The sequence below is a fragment of the Vulpes lagopus genome, chromosome 3, assembly GCF_018345385.1.
Source record: "Vulpes lagopus strain Blue_001 chromosome 3, ASM1834538v1, whole genome shotgun sequence".
NCBI classification, from domain to species: domain Eukaryota; kingdom Metazoa; phylum Chordata; class Mammalia; order Carnivora; family Canidae; genus Vulpes; species Vulpes lagopus.
Window position 1 is genome coordinate 131,319,398 of NC_054826.1, and position 16,114 is coordinate 131,335,511.

The 16,114-nt window shown below is 50.4% G+C and overlaps 1 protein-coding gene across 1 annotated transcript; it reads right to left on the reverse strand.

Moving 5' to 3' along the window:
- Nucleotides 1-23: 23 nt before the first annotated feature.
- SYPL2 (synaptophysin like 2) lies at nucleotides 24-13,580 on the reverse strand. Its single transcript, XM_041747186.1, has 6 exons — nucleotides 13,449-13,580; nucleotides 13,297-13,371; nucleotides 6,507-6,631; nucleotides 5,161-5,362; nucleotides 4,133-4,324; nucleotides 24-2,766 (listed from the first exon to the last, which is right to left on the reverse strand). The coding sequence occupies exons 1-6, from the start codon at nucleotides 13,500-13,502 to the stop codon at nucleotides 2,614-2,616; spliced, it is 801 nt and encodes a 266-aa protein (XP_041603120.1). The 5' UTR covers nucleotides 13,503-13,580; the 3' UTR covers nucleotides 24-2,613.
- Nucleotides 13,581-16,114: the final 2,534 nt, after the last annotated feature.

Genomic DNA, 16,114 nt, shown 5'->3' on the forward strand with positions numbered 1-16,114 from the left:
GGAAGGGCTCTAGTCTTGGCTCCTTTATGGCAAATGCTTTGAAGCACTGTTTATTCAAATGTGTAATAACAAGCACCAGAAAACAACATGCAACATTCTCCCTCCCACCCCGATCCTCAATCCCAGAAGTAGGAGACCTATGATCATAATAGTGGAGGGAACGCAAATTCAGAAAGGGTCCTTGGCGGGCACCCTGGCAGGGTCAGCATTTAGTAGGGCAGAGGGCATGTGCCCTGCCTGTTGGCCTCCTATAATCTGGAGAAACCAGACTCAGTCCCCTACTCCAGGCCCCACCAGGCAATGCATTGGTGCCAGCCCTGACTGGAGGGGACATGAGTCCTATGAGAACAGCTCTGCCCTCAGCAGTTGGCCTAGCCCAGACATCTGGAGGTAATGAGGTGAAGTAGCCTTTCCTCTTTGGGTGGTCACGGAAAATGAGGCCATAGCCTAAATCAAGGCCCTTCTGGATGAGAACAAGCCGGCCTCTTGAGGAGGAGAAAGAACCTTCTCTGCTCTAGGAAGAGTTCTGGGCTAGGAGTCCTTGGCAGGAGTGCATACCCACCCCACCCCCCTTCCCCTAGCTCAAGGGCCAGTTGCTAACTTCAGCCCCCAAATCAGAACACTATCCATCACATTTCAAATAAATTATAAATACATATACAGAATCCAAACGAAGTTCCAGTAGAAGCTGCTCACAGACCCTCACAGGGGCCAGCTTAGAAAAATGGTCACCTCTTTGTTCTCTGTGTCTCTGGAGCTGTAGGCAATACTGTTCCCCCCCTCTTTCTTGAGTAACCATGGGGACAGCTCAGGACAGAGAGGTTCAGACTTAGAAACACTCTCAACCCCATCCCCTCTCTTCCCTCCTCAAATCCCTTCCCCCAAAATCTAAAAACAAAACAAAAAATTAATTCTTTCACTGAAGGGTTCTGGAGCATTTGAGGACGTAAATCTCACACTCCCCCAGTCCAGTGGGGAAACTGACCCAAAGAAGAAATGATTGGCCCAAAGTCAAAGACCCTGTCCTCTGGGGACCCTGGTAATGTGCACTGTGAATGGTGTTTAGGGAGGTGAGAAGGTTGGAGGGGTTGTCTCCGTCCTGAGGAGAAATTGGCACAGGGCACATTCACCTTTGGGATGATAAATCGGTTAATTGGCACTGGATTGGGAAATGGCTGGATTCTTCATCCTTCATCCTTCCCTGAGCAGCCCGATGGCCAGGGCAGACTGAAGTGCTTCGAGTTGGGGAGGAGCTGGATGGCCTTTTCCCAGTCAGCATTGACTCTTAGGCCCTGGGGTCCAGAGAGGGACTGAAGGAGGTGTCAGAAAGAGGAGACACATCAAAGACAAATATGGAACTGGGTCCCAAAGTGAAGAAGCACCAATAGCATTGGCCTGCCCTGGACTGGGGTTGGGGTGGAGAGGGTTAGAGCCTGGGAGGGACAGAGGGCAAACCGAGAGGCCATATTCTTTCGTGAAGGTGAGACAAAGAAGTATGAAAGAGAGGCCAAAGAAGGAGTTGTGGGTTTGGGGAAATGAGAAAGAAATGGGCCCATCCATCCATGTCCTGGGGCTCTGGGGCAACTTAGCCTCGTGATGGTCCTTTGGGCCCTTCCAAAGCCCTCTCTGGACCCACAGGAATGAAAGGAAGGCCTGGACAGACATGGAAAAGGATCTTGAATGCCTCAGACCCAAGAGGCTGGGGAAGGGAGATGGACGGAGCGGCTGGAGGAAGGGAGGGCTGAGATGGAGATGCTCCTAGACCCCTCATCTTGTGTCCGATATGGGAGACTAAGCCCAAGAAGGAGGACAGGGAGGAAGGTCAGGAGCTTCTAGTGTTGGTAGAAAGTGCCAGAGCCTGGAGGGGTGGGAGGATTGAGGGAATAGAAGAAACTGCTTCCCCAGACAGTTTCCTGGCTTCAGTTTCTTGAAGTTGCAAGCCAGTTGCAATATATCTGCTCCCCAGTGAGTCCAGGCCTCATCAGGACCCTCTACAGAGCTATTTTCTAGGCTAGTTGGCCTCCTGGGTTCCCACATGATAGGCTCTGTGGGTGAGCAGGGGCCAGAGGAAAAAGTAGGAGAGCTCCAACTGACAGGAGATCAGGGCAGAAACAAGGCTTAGATGACAGCCATTGAAGAGGGGCCACCAAACCACTGGTGGGCTCTTCATGCAAGAGACCAGGAAGAAGGCTGCCGGCCAATCCCCTCCCCCCCTGACTTTTATTGAAGCCGACAGGTTGATAGAAGTGGCTGCTAGGAACTGGTCTCAGGGCTCTGGTCTCCTGCCCCAAACTCTCCTGCAGTAGAGGCTTGTTCTCAGAGGCTGTAAAGGTACAAGTAAGATCCCAAGTAAGATGCTGAGGTCCAGGCAGTGGACAAGGAGCACTGAGCTCCTACCACCAGAGGCTTCAGTAAAAGGAGGGATAGGAAGCCACTGGGTGGGCTGCCCGGGGTTTCTGACAGCTGATGCCCATCCATCCACGATGACATCTCAAAGCTCAAAGCCCAGAATGATGGGGGAAGGGGAGTTGGAGAAGGAAGAGGGAGGTCTTGGAAGCTGGAGGTTGTTGAAGAGGTGCTGTCCTGTTCAGGAGTAGCCAGATGGGGGGCTGCTTACTGCTTCTCCACCGCTCCCTGCTCAGCTGCGCTCTCCTGGCTAGGGCCCTGGCCCTGGTCCTGGCCCTGGCCCTGCCCATGCCATGGGGTCTCCTTGAACACAAACCAACAGTTCCCGGCCCACAGGAAGAAGTTGATAAAGCCGAAGAGCTGCAAAGACATCAGGGAAGTTTGTGAGAATGGTAAGGAGAGCATTGTGGGAACACATTGTTCGTGTGGTGGGTGGGGGAAGAGCATAGAGGGCTAGGGAGACTGGACTTCAGGGGACGGGATGTAGAGGCCGGGTTCAATGCCAGTGCCCACTAGGGGTTCTCTGGTAAAAGTCTGTAACTGTCCACAGCATGCACCTGAGCTGTAGCTTGATCACTAGGAGAATCTGGCCCCTGGAGTGAAGCATCATGCAAAGCAGAGCACGGAGCAAGGGCTCTAGTGGCGCTATCCACAGCACTGTTTTGAGGGCCTTTTCCAAGGGTGGGTGGGACCAGAGCTGTCCAAGGTGCTCCTTTCCTAGGGCCAGGGACCCAGGCAGGGCCATATTCAAATATTTATTCAAAAATACTTAAAAGCCTATCAGCAGGATGTATTCGGGTGGGAGTGTGCTGATATCTGCAATTAACTTCGAAATGCATTAAAAATAAGATGGTTTGATGGATGAAGAGAGGCAGATAGGTATGTGATAAAGCGAGTCTAGTAAAATGTTAATGGTACAGTTTGGGCGACGAGTGTGTGGGTGTTCATTGTAAAATTCTTTCAACTTTACTGTGTGTGTGAAAATTTTTACAATAAGCTCTTGGGGACTAAAATCTATCAGCAGGGTTCTAGCAAGGTCTAGAAGGCTCCCTGGTGTGCCAGCAATGAAACTCTTCAGTTGCTGGACCTTGGGGAGTTCCAGGTCATTTTCAGGGCAGGGCTAAGGTGAGGGCACATTTGAAAAGCTCGAGGGCTCAGCTATTTACCAACTGATACGGAAAATTTTCCACAATCTTAACAACTGGGGTGGCCAAACATGTGCGTACCAGCTGGACCCACCTCTGCCCAGAGCCTCTTTCCAGTCTGGAGGCCCGAGTGACAATGAACCCCTTCTCACTCCGGGTCTGCTCCCAGTCTTGAGCCCAGCCACACTCTGTGCTCCCCTTCACATGCTTGCACGTGCACATAGACACACACACACACACACACACACACACACACATTGTAAAGAGGCAGGAGGAGTGGGAGACAGTCGCAGAGAGCATGCCTGGACATGGGGAGAACGGAAATGGGAAGACAGTACAAGAGGAAAGAACAGGAGGCTACGTGGCTCTTAGGTTCCCCACCCCCCAAACCAAAATGTCTTCTCAGGGTCAACCAGGGACCAGCAGCCACTCTTAGGTGCAGGGGTCACCAGCTCCAGTTGCAGGGAATACCAGTGGAGAGATGGCCTGTCTGTTCCCCTCAGAACCTGCCACCGGGCGAGGCCCGGGTACCTGAGATAGCACTGCCTCCCCGAGGCCCCTTCAGCGGCCACAGGTCTCACCACAGAGATGTTGGCCAGGCCCATGGAGGGCGTGGCGCCGGCACTGCACACTGCTTCCTCCCCGTGGCACACAGACATGGCTGCAGTCAGGCTGGATGGCCGGGTGGCCCCCTTGATGTCTGTCAAGCCCTTGCCCCAGGCAGCTGCAGCTACCAGCCAGAAGAAGGTGAAGGAGACAGTCACACAGAAGTCCTAGGAGGAGCAGAGGGACAGGAAACACACTCAGAAAGGCCCCCCCCTCTCGTCTACATTTTTCCTCTGGTCATAAGGTCATAATGCACTGGGATCTTGGGGTCCGGGACAGCTACCCCTTGCTATCCTACCCAACACCTGGAGCCTCAAAGAGCCCAGACCATCTTAAGGAATCTCTTCACTGCCACCAAAGGAACCCTGCCACCCAGGGCTACCCCTGCCCAGGCCCTCAGAACAAAGTCAGACAACAGTCTATCAAAACAGCTGCTAGTCACTGTCACCCCCAAACCTAGTTGGCCTAAATTCCCCACCCTCGCCTTCAAGCCTTTCCTCTGATCACCATTGCTCAGCTACAACTGAAGGCAGTGTGAAAGCAGACTGCAGAAGACAAATGGGGTTCTCTAAGGCACCCCTTCCACCTTGCATACCTGGGATAGGAAGGTGGTAGAGGGGGAACAACATTAATGAGATAGGTATTATCTTATCCCCATTTTATATTGAGGAAACTGAGGTCTGGAGAGGAGAAGTGACTTGTCCAAGAGCACACAGTTAGTAAAGACTGTCCTGGAATTTGAACCCAGGCAGTGTGACTCCAGAGCCTACTTCTTGATGCTATTATGCTTTCTGTGAGCACAGCAAATGATGGGAGGTTGGGAGAGGCAGCGTCCTCGGAGCCGTGGGAGCCACAGAACCCAAAGGGTATGAAGGGCAAAGAGCTGGTGGGAGACTCAGGAGGTTCCACGTATGGATGTCCTCTCCCCTCCATGTGGCCTCAGTCCCAGAACGCATATCTCCTTAGTTTCCCTGCCCATCCCTTCTGGCCTGTGCCCACTCACCACCAGTGGGAAGCGCCTGTTCTCTGTGTAGAGGTTGTGAAAGCGCAGGTACAGGACCAGCGCAGCCATGGTGTAGAAGAAGGAAAAGATTCCCAGGGTCACAAAGAACTCAGCAGGAGCAGAGAAATCCCCCATCAGGTGCATGGTCTTGGAGGTGGAGTCATCATCGCAGAGGGGCATCTCATACTGGACCCGGTTCAACCTGCAGGTGGCAGGGGATGCCATCCTGAGCTCCGGGCAGTCCTCTCCCAGTGGAGGCAGGGGACTGTCCCTGCTCTGGGAGTAGTCCTGTGCTACTTCCCACCCCGGGACTCTTACAGAGCCAAGGAACGGGGTGTGGGGGGAGGGTCGTTCCTGGAGGCAACCTTGTAGTCAAGACAGGAACATTCCCAGGGATGCCTGGGTGGCTCAGTGGTTGAGCGTCTGCCTTCAGCTCAGGGCGTGACCCCGGGGTCCTGGGATGGAGTACCGCATCGGGCTCCCCACAGAGAGCCTGCTTCTCCCTCTGCCTGTGTCTCTGCCTCTCTCTGTGTCTCTTATGAATAAATTAAAAAATCTTAAAGAAAAAAGACAGGAACATCCTGGAATTCTGGTCCAACTCTACCTCCCATTCAGCCACTACCCAACAGTCATCCACCTTGCCCAGATATGGTGACTGTTAAACCACCAGGGAGATCAGCTTCATTTTGCCCCTGGGAAAGCACAGGCCCACGGTGGCCAGGTTAAGGTTGGACTTGCCCATTCTCAGGCTTTATTTAGTGAACGCCCCCCCACCCCCACCCCATGAGACTATATGGTACAAAATCAGGACAAAGAAAAAAAATCACTCTGTTATAAACAAAAGATAGTTAACCTAACTTAGCTGTTGGTATAAAACTTTCTGAGAAAATGAGCCCTGTCCCCGATTCTCCTCTGAACAGTTGGGATTCCCCTCCCTAGGCTCAAGCTCCCTAACCTTCAAGGCAGGAAGAAGGTTGCTGGAGGTCAAGAAAGACCTGAACAACTAGCCCCGACTCCTGGAAACCTCCATCCCAAACTGCAAGGGTTTTTCCTGTAGGAACTATGTTACCTGCTATTGGTCATCTATGGACTGGAACATTATTATAACAATGATCTATTTGAGTTTCCTTGATGTTTCCGTATGGCTAGTGTGTCTGAAATTCTGTGTGTGTGTGTGTGTCTGAGATTGTTAACGGGCAGGGAGGACCCAAGTCTTGTAGTTCTATCTGAACCTGGAGTGGCACTCAGCAAAAAAGTCTTTAGGTTTCTGGAGGAGGAAGAGACCAAGCAGGTCCTGCCAAACCAGCGAGAGAGGCTGTGTGGGGTTGGAATCAGTTCCTGCTCACCTGAAGGGATAGCCGAACAAAACAATGATGGAGCTCACATCTTTGGCTTCGTTGTTGCAGCGAACTGTTGCTCCTGTCTCCCCGCTGTAGGAGCCGCAGGACCCGAAGGCAAAAATAGCAAAGAGCTGAGGGAGAGGGAAGCCACTTTGAGAGTCGGAAGCCCTCAACCAGCCAAGGTATATCCCATCAAAACCACCTTCTGACTCTCCGCAGGTGCAGTTATGGGGGTGGGGGAGGATTCCCTTTAATCAAGTCCCTCCTGGGCAGGGACTCGTGGCTTCCATTGGCCTTCCAGGCTCCAGATGCCGTGTTCACTGCACCTAAGTGCTGGACCAAATAGCCAAATGAATGAGGTTGACTTGGAAGGGAGATGTAGAGAGAGGAAATGGATACTTTCCACATCTCCCCGGTGGATGTGACAGTGGAGCACAGGTAGTCTCCTTAAGAGGATGACCAACACAAAGCAAGTTACACTTTTGGAAATATCTAGCATAAAGCTGGACTTGAACTTTCTCCCCAAGGGAGAGCCACCCTAGAAATAGGTTCCTCTGTGCCAGCTGAGATCAGGCGTGTGTTGGAATTCCTAACATTTCTCCTTTGAAGCTGTCATTGAATCTTGTTATTACCTTGTTGCTACCTTCCAGTGGCTTCTTTCCTCACTGGAGGTATAGCTAGAAGGGACACCTGCCGCCAAGCCTTCAAGAGGGCCCAGGCGGGGAGCTGCCATCCCATGGTCTGGCAGCCCAACCCCTCTTCCCCCAAACATACTTTTCTCGCAGCAGCAGGGCTGGCTGCGTCTATGCTGACAGTCCTGGCTCAAGCCCAGAGAAAAGTACCTTCCACTTGCTTTATCGGCCTCCACTCTTTCTCCAGTGGTGTTGCCCTTTGTAATCTGCGGGTGCTGCCATCACTCAGTGTTAAGAACCCGAGGCATTTCAGATCACTTGAATTGTTTTCCTCTCCACCTTTCATCACATCTGACTAAACCTCCTGTCTTGAGTGAGATGAAATTTCCCCAACCTATGGTTTTCAGATTTCTTTCTGGGGAAACACACTGGTTAGAAAAGGAGGTGAGAAGCTGGAATCTCTGATCCTCCCACATTATCTGCTCAGGCCCCATTTCCTGTGCACTTACCTCGTCCAGGCTTGCACATGATGTAATCATTCTTAATAAGCACAGAGCTTATTCTGTTAATGACCGTTTTCTGTATGTTTTTCCATGTCTTGGTGTCTTGGACATTAAGCACCTAGAAGACAGCTCATCTACATCCCAGCCTTGCACCCAGAGTTTAGAGTAGAGTTGTGTGCAGAGGATTTTGCTAACGCTTGACAGTGTTACAGAGGGAAAAGAGACCTGGGTTAGGAGTTTGGAAATGTGGGTTCTAGTCCAGGTCCAGTCACTCATTAGCTGGATGAGCTCAAGTAAGTCACTCCACTTTGAGTCTCAGTTTTCTTGTCTGTAAAATGAGGGCTTTGGAGCAGGCAATCCAGAGGCCTTTCTCTCATTGGAAGAGAGTAATGCTATCAGAGTGCTCTTGGCTGGGCTTGCCAGCAGCTGTGCTCTGCCCCTGGGTGGTGTCTGGTGCCACTGCCCTGCCTTGCATCGCCTGGCCTGGCAGCTCTTGTCCACGCTGGAGCTGCTCACCCCTCTCTAAAGGTCATAATGAGCACCTCTTTGTCTCCATGAGGTTTAGTTCAGACAAATGAGAATTGTCTTCATTTTTAAAAACATTCAGAAAAGGAGAGAGTATAGCTCTTTCCAATGCCTGAATAACCTCATCTGGCTTCATTTACAGAGGCTGAGATAGAGACCTGTTTGCTCATGGTGACACAGCTGAAGAGAAGTTGCCCAAAGCTTCTGCATCATTACCCTTTATATACTCCAAGCCTCCTCACTGGCATAACAATGGTGCTCCTCTAGCTCTTTTGTCATAGGAATTCTGGAATTTATGTCAACTTCTTACAAGTTTCTTTATTCCTCTTAGCCTCTGGCGCTGAGAACTGGACACACAATTAGAGTGTCACATTCTAGGAAGGGCAGCACAGTTGGATATATTTTTATCCATTGGCAGTTAGCGCTATAGAGGTCCCCTAAGAAAATAGGTATTTCTAACTTGGGGCAATGAGTGTTCAATTGTGGAGCTTTCTCCTCACCAGCACTTCCTTGACAGGCACATCTACAGAAGGATGACACTGAGCATCTACTGTGTACTAGGCACTGTTTTAAGCACTATCATTTAGTAGTGAACAAAAGAGAAAAATCTCTGTCTTCATGGAACTCGTAATTTAGAGCTGGACTATCCACCATCGTAGCCACTAGCCAAGTGCAGCTATTTACAATCAAGTTCATTAAAATTAAATAAAATAAAAAATTCAGCTGTTGAGTCACAATAGCCACATTTCAATAGCTACATGTGACTAGCAGGTACCATATTGGACAACACAGGTTATAGAACTTTATCATCATTGTCCAAAGTTCTACTAATGTCTAGATGGTAACCTAGAAGTTCTGAAAATCCTGAACCCTGCTCTATGATTCCTCAAAGAGTGAAATATACCACAAATAGCTGGAGTACTAACTGTTTCCTCTTCTATTTTGATTCTTTGAAAGTCAGGAATCCAGAAACACCTTACATAATTCTTTATCAATCAGAATACATAATTAAATCTGAATATCAGGCAGTCATGTGATGCCAGATAATATAAAGTTTGCTGTGTAAGTGGACAAAGGGAAAAATCTGAGGGGAACCTCATAGGTTCACAGGACATCAGAGCAAAAAAAGATCTCAGAGATCGTTAAGCCCAGTGGTCTCACTTCACAGAGGTGGAAACTAAAGTCCCAAAAGATCAAGTAACTCTCCCAAGGTCACATTTAGTGATTGTGAGAGCTAGCCTTAGAATTCACATCTCCTCATTCCCTGTCCAGTGCTTTCTACTTCATTCATTCATCAACAAACAGTTATGAACCATCTGCTATGTGCCAAGTGCTGGTGACACAAAGATGAATGAATAAGACCCAGTACCTTCTCTTGACAGTTTATGTCAAGGAGAAAAAAAGTATAATGTTCAAATAAACAAACTAAAATTCTGCATCACAAAGTTATTAAGGCCAAAAGAGAGCGAGAGCGAGCAACAGAGACAGAAAGAGTGAGAGAGGGAGAGGGAGAGAGGGGGGGGAGAGAGAGAGAGAGAGAGAATCTTTCCTATGTTCAGTGAAGATTATAAGGAGGCAGGGAGGAGCTCTGCACCTGGGATGCAGGTGGCAGAGAAAGACACCCTGACCCAGCCTCCTCCACCTTTTGGAACCAGAATGTGCCAGGTGACTGAGGCACAGAGAGGAGCAGGAAAGAACTGAAACCATCCATATCACTGAACACAAGGGCCTGAGTTCAGCAAACTGCTCAAAAAGAGCAGTAGCCAAGGAGTCCCTGAGAGGGGAGAGGTGGGGAGGGAATCTCTAAGTCTCTAATGCCAACCAGCCTTCTTCCTCTTGGAACTGTATTGCTGGGGACAGTGATGGTCATACACTGCACTCCTGCTCGTCTCTGTATCTCTGATACAGGTGACAGGTGGCCAGAATCACCTTGACAGTTTGGTGCTGACTTGCTGGATGGTGATGATCCTTTGAGAACCCCAGTTAGTGCAGGGCACAAGGGAGAAGAGTTCTCACCCTACTCTTACCCCTACAGTCATCTCAGTAGTTTTATGGACTCTGGTGGTATTCTTTCGCATTCCTCTATACCAACTGAAATAGCTTATTTTCATTATAGAGATCCTGGAGCCAAGTAAGTGGCTTTGGCACCTCAAAGGTGAATTATTGATTAGGGGCACACCCAGTTAATGATAGTATGACTTACTATGGAAACAGTGACTGAGTAATCCAGGAGATTCCTTGATGCCTTACCCTCAAAGTGAGGATCTGGTGGTGACATTTGAGTAATCTAATCAAAGGACAAATCTAGCTGACAGTCTGTATTAAGAGGAAATTTAGGGAAAAGGGGAGGTCTAGAAACAAAAGGAAGGGGAGTCAACACTCACTGAATATCTCCTGGATTTCTTGGATTGAATGCTTGGATGCTTTATAGAAGTCACCTCCTATAATAGATCTCCCCTCATTTACAGATAAGAAACCACAGCCCACAAAGATTTTACTTACCCCAGGTACCCTAGATTCCATGACTAGAAAGCAGAGGAGACTTAATATAAACCAAAGCCCATTGACCTCACAATCTGCCTTTTTCTTTTTTTAAGAAACCAATTCTTTAATAATTGGTCTATACCCATGTCATTCCGCTAGCTTTGTGAAGACGTAGTGAGACATCAGAATTGGAAATGAGGTGTGGCTTGGCAGTTTAGCGCCGCCTTCAGCCCAGGGTGTGATCCTGGAGACTGGGAATGAGTCCCACGTCGGGCTCCCTGCATGGAGCCTTCTTCTCCCTCTGCCTGTGTCTCTGCCTCTCTCTGTGTTTCTCATGAATAAATAAATAAAATCTTAAAAAAAAAAAGACACCCTAAGCCACACTCCTAATGAATAAAAGACTAACACTGCTTTCTTCTTACCAGGGTATCAGCAAACTGCTTTTGGAGAACAATAAAAACACAAGTTTTCAAGCATCATTACGATAAATGCAAGATTTGTGTTTTCTCTTTTTCCTTTTCCAGTCCAGGAACATTGGATCCCCCAAGCAGGAGATGAGTGAAAATCCCAAGGATATTTTACTGTCATTTCTGGTGCTGGTTCCTGTGTACTTTCACATTAGCTCATCCTGGAGAGACTCGGCAAGTGAAACTCAAGCTCTGCTAGCACGGCAGCAAAAGCAAATCATGTCTCCCTTTGACGCTGTCCTTCGAATGAAGGCTGAGTTCAGAGTCTAGCCTGGGCCCCCGGATTTAGCACTGAGAGAAAGGCATCACCCCCTCTCTGAGAAGGTGAGGATCATAAAAGTCAAAGGGGTCTAGACCTAGGCATCAGTGCTGGCCCTGGAAGGAGACTGGATCATTTTCCTAGGCATTGCTTTGCGCAGCCTTTACAGAAATGTGGGTATTGGGGTGGGGGGGCATTGAGAAAAGGATAGAAGGACTGAAGAGGGAAGCTTTTCGGAATCCCCCCCCCCACCAACGAGGATTCCATGGTCTAATAATGATCCGCATTGTTTCCCTCACCCCTTGACAGTCTTTGTCAAATTCCCCTTAGATCCATTTGTCTAGTTTAATGATAAAATTGTACTCTTATATATCAGGTTCTGCTCCTCATAATGGCTCCCTTGTTCTGGATGGCAGTCACATGGAGCCTTAACATCATTCTTATATGGCCACCACTGGTACTGAGACCTTAATATCATTCTTATATGGCCACCACTCTAGTCCTGAAGGGAAGTGGGGGTGGGAGTATAAAAAAGCTCAGTCAGCAGTCCATCCAACTGCTCTTGAGGCAGTAGGGAGAATGGAAAGTCCCCACTAGGTCCCAGAGTTTGCACTTGGGAGCGCCTTGCCTGGCCTGTAGCCCCAGTCAAGGTCTCTATATCTGGAGATAACCCCACATGCACTATTGCCACTGAATTCCAGATCTGATGATTCCCATCCAAACAATGATTCAGGAATCGGTGACACAGTGCTAACTCCTATCTCCAGTGAGTTAAAAGCCCTTTAGAACTCCATCCTCTTCCGTATTAACGGTAACTTATTGCCTAGCTGAATTCTGTGCTGAAAGCACATAAATTAATTAAGTGAAAGCACAAATGGTGTGTGGATTGTCTAACTTAAATCTCTTCTGTTATAGTGCACTAAATGCTTCCAACAAGTTGTCATGATTTGAAAGACTGACCTGTCCACATTCCTGACTTACACTCAGGATGCCTTGGGCACTGGTAAGGACAGAGAACATACCTATATCTCAAAGTACCAGTCAGGCAAGGAGATGGTATTTCCCCTGGACCATTACAGAGGGAAACTGAGGCCACAGGCAAGTGATTTCTTCAAGGTCACAGGGTGAGTCTAATGGAGGGCAATATCTAGCATACCAACCCGTTTAGAACAGAAGGGGACCCTAGGGATGGTGTGACCAACAGTTAACTAACGTGAGAAACTGAGGTCCAGGGAAGTGACTTGCCCAAGGTCACATAGCTGGAAAAGGCAGGTAGGTCCAGGTCTGAAACCCAGAGCTCCAGCTTCCCAACTCAATGTTTTACCTTATTTTACAAGCACATTCGGCCACAGTGTGATTTTTATTGTCTTCATATTTTTTATTTAATCCTAGACCCATAGACTTCATTCATTCATCCATTCATTCATTCATTCCCCCTTTCACTCAGTCGCTTGAATCCAGATTATTCTGGTGACCTGGACAGGACAACCCCCAGCCAGGACCCTGTCCCCCCAGCCCATTTTCAAGATCAGCCAGGTCCTAGTGGGTTTGGGGGCAGGATGGTTTCCATCGCCCGCCTCCTTCCCTCCTCTGCCCTCCGTGGCTTTCCTCGTCCTCCTTGTCCTCCTCCCCCCTCCGCCACCGAGGAGTGGTATGTGCAGGATCAGAGTTCTGGAAAGGTTACACCCGGGTCCTGTCGCCCGGGTGAAATGTGAGCGCCCTGGGCAAGGGCTCCTTGCACATAGAAGGACCGAATCCCGGGCTCCGCGGGCCCCGCTCGCACCCCCCTGCCCCCGGCGCTGGAGGAGCAGCCCCGGCCCGCCCCTCCCCCGCCCACCTGTCGCCGCCCCCCGCTCCGGCCACATTGCTTCGGGCCGGCGTCACGGCCCAAGCTCCCGAAATAGCCCGCGGCCGGAGCCGACTCACCCACTGGAGAACTTTGATGAAGCCCAGCGGCTCCTCCAGCCGCTGCCAGCGCAGCCCCACCAGCAGGCGGTCCACCTGCGGAGACGGGCGGCGCTCAGGGAGGGTCCCGCCGACTCCCCGGGGAGGGGGCGACAGCCCGGGGCGGGGAGTACCTGCTGGCGCGGCGACTTGTCCGCCGCGCGACTCGAGCCCTCGGTCGCAGACATGCCGGCGCGGCGGGGGCGGCGGGGGCGGCGGGGGCGGCGGGGCGAGCGGGGACCCGCGGGGCTCGGCGGGCGGCGGGGGCGGCGGGGCTCGGCGGGCGGCGGGGGCGGCGGGGCTCGGCGGGCGGCGGGGGCGGCGGGGGCGGCGGGGCGGCCGACGCGGGGACCGCGCGCTGCCGCTCCGGCTGCACGGAGCCGCCGGGGCCGATTCAAACTTCTGTCAAACTGGCGAGCGCACTTGGCCGCCGAGTCACGTGGCGAGCGCCCGCGCACCCTCCTCCCGCCCCCGGGCTCCGGGCCGGCTCGCGGGGCGCCTTAAAGGGACCCGTGGCCTCCGCGGGCGCCTGGGCGGCGACGGGCTCGGCTTCGGGGCGGGGAGCCGCGGGAGCCGCGGTCCCCAGGCGCACCCGCAGCCGGGCCGGGCCGAGGCCGGCGCTGGGCCGCACGCACGATCCCCAGCCCAGCCCGCCCCGTGTGCCTCCGGCGCCGCGGTGCTCAGAATCCACAGGACTTGCATAAAGCATGATCCGTGTCGAAATAAGGTTCTAGACCCCACTTGAGTTAACAAACTGCTTGCTCCCAAGAATCTCCGGGGGCCACTACAGAGGGGAAGGGCAATACCAGGGAAGTCGCTCACTTTTTATTCCGTCTAGCTGGGCGTCGGCTTAACCTTTCAACAACAAAAGGCGTTCGTATGTTAGTGACTGACAAGTTATTAACCTTTGCAAAGTATAAACTCATTCTCCCTTAAAATACGCAGCACTATTTAAATGAGAGCGAAAGAGTCTTTGAGGAATAGGGGGCTCGCAGAGTATTTGCATTGAGAAGTTGGCATTGTTGCGTTCTGATCGGCCTTACATCGGTCCCTAGTTTTCAAAGCAGTGTTTGGCAGGAGGCCCGAGGGAGCAGTTATGAATGTGACACGTTCGGCCTCCTGGATTGTAAGTAAGTAGTGGAAGGTTAAGGCATTTGTCCAAGGTCACCGAGTGAGCCAGGGGGCTGCGGCCAGGAGGTGACACCCGCCTGTGCCTCTGAAGAACTCGCTCGCGGTATGTATCCCTCCCACCCCGTCACAAAGTCATTACTGGAGGGCTTTAGAATGACTACTTTTTAAACAAACATTTAGCTGGGTTTTTTTTTTTTTTTTAAGATTTTATTTATTTGAGACAGAGAGAGAGAGAGGCGGGGACAAAGGCAGAGGGAGAAGCAGGCTCCACGCAGGGAGCCCGACGTGGGACTCGACCCCGAGTCTCCGGGATCACGCCCTGCGCTGAAGGCGGCGCTAAACCGCTGAACCACCCAGCTGCCCTTTAGCTGTTATTAATACAATTCATACCCGCATTGGGTAAAGTGCCTTACCAAGGTTCGGGTAGGAGGGAATGGCTGCACTTGATTCTCCAACATATTTCCATGCAAATCTAGATGAAATAAGAAACAAGAGAGTCCCAATTTTTAAAAGGATTTTATTTATTCCTGAGAGACACAAAAAGAGGCAGAGACATAGGCAGAGGGAGAAGCAGGCTTCCTATGGGGAGTCTGATATGGGACTCGGTCCCAGGACCCGGGGATCACGTTCTCAGGGGCAGAGGCTCAACCACTGAGCCACCCAGGCTTCCCCAAATCCAATTCTTAATAAACTATTCTACAGTTTTAGGTTCCTTAACCATAGAATAGGAATAATAATGTCTGCCCTACTTACCCCAAAGGGGCGTCAAGAGGATTAAGTGCTGTGATGTGTGTAAATGCCCACACTACACAAATATGAAATACTTATTACCAATGTTTACAACGATATGCATACAGAATATAACACAACCATAAGATTCAGAATAATACAGCAAAAGTCCCACACATCTACTAAGTAGTCTTACTAAATTTTAACACTTGCTTGCCTCAAATCCATTCTTTAACAAAATAAAAATTGTATATAAAAACGAAGCCCTGTGTGTACCCTGATACCGTTCCGTCCCCTCTTCTTCCTCCCCAGAAGTAACCACTGTCCCATCCTGAATTTTTTATTAGCTCTGTACTAAAGTATTTTAAAACTTGTACTGTAGAATGACTGTAACTATGAACAATACATCAAAATTCACCAGACTTATTCTATTGTTTCTCACATTATTTTTTTTGAAGATTTATTTATTTATTCATGATAGACATAGAGAGAGAGAGAGAGGCAGAGACACAGGCAGAGGGAGAAGCAGGCTCCTCGCAGGAAGCCCGATGCGGGACTTGATCCCGGGTCTCCAGGATCGCACCCTGGGCCAAAGGCAGGTGCCAAACTGCTGAGCCACCCAGGGACCCCCTCTCACATGATTTAAAAAAAAAAAATTTTTTTTTTAAATTTATGATAGTCAGAGAGAGAGAGAGAGAGAGAGGGCAGAGACACAGGCAGAGGGAGAAGCAGGCTCCATGCACTGGGAGCCTGATGTGGGATTTGATCCCGGGTCTCCAGGATCGCGCCCCGGGCCAAAGGCAGGTGCCAAACCGCTGCGCCACCCAGGGATTCCTCTCACATGATTTTTAACTTAACTTAAATATTGGGCTTTAACTTGTGGGTTTTTTTTTTTAATACTTAACGGTGGGTTTATTAGAGTCATGTAGCCTGATATATG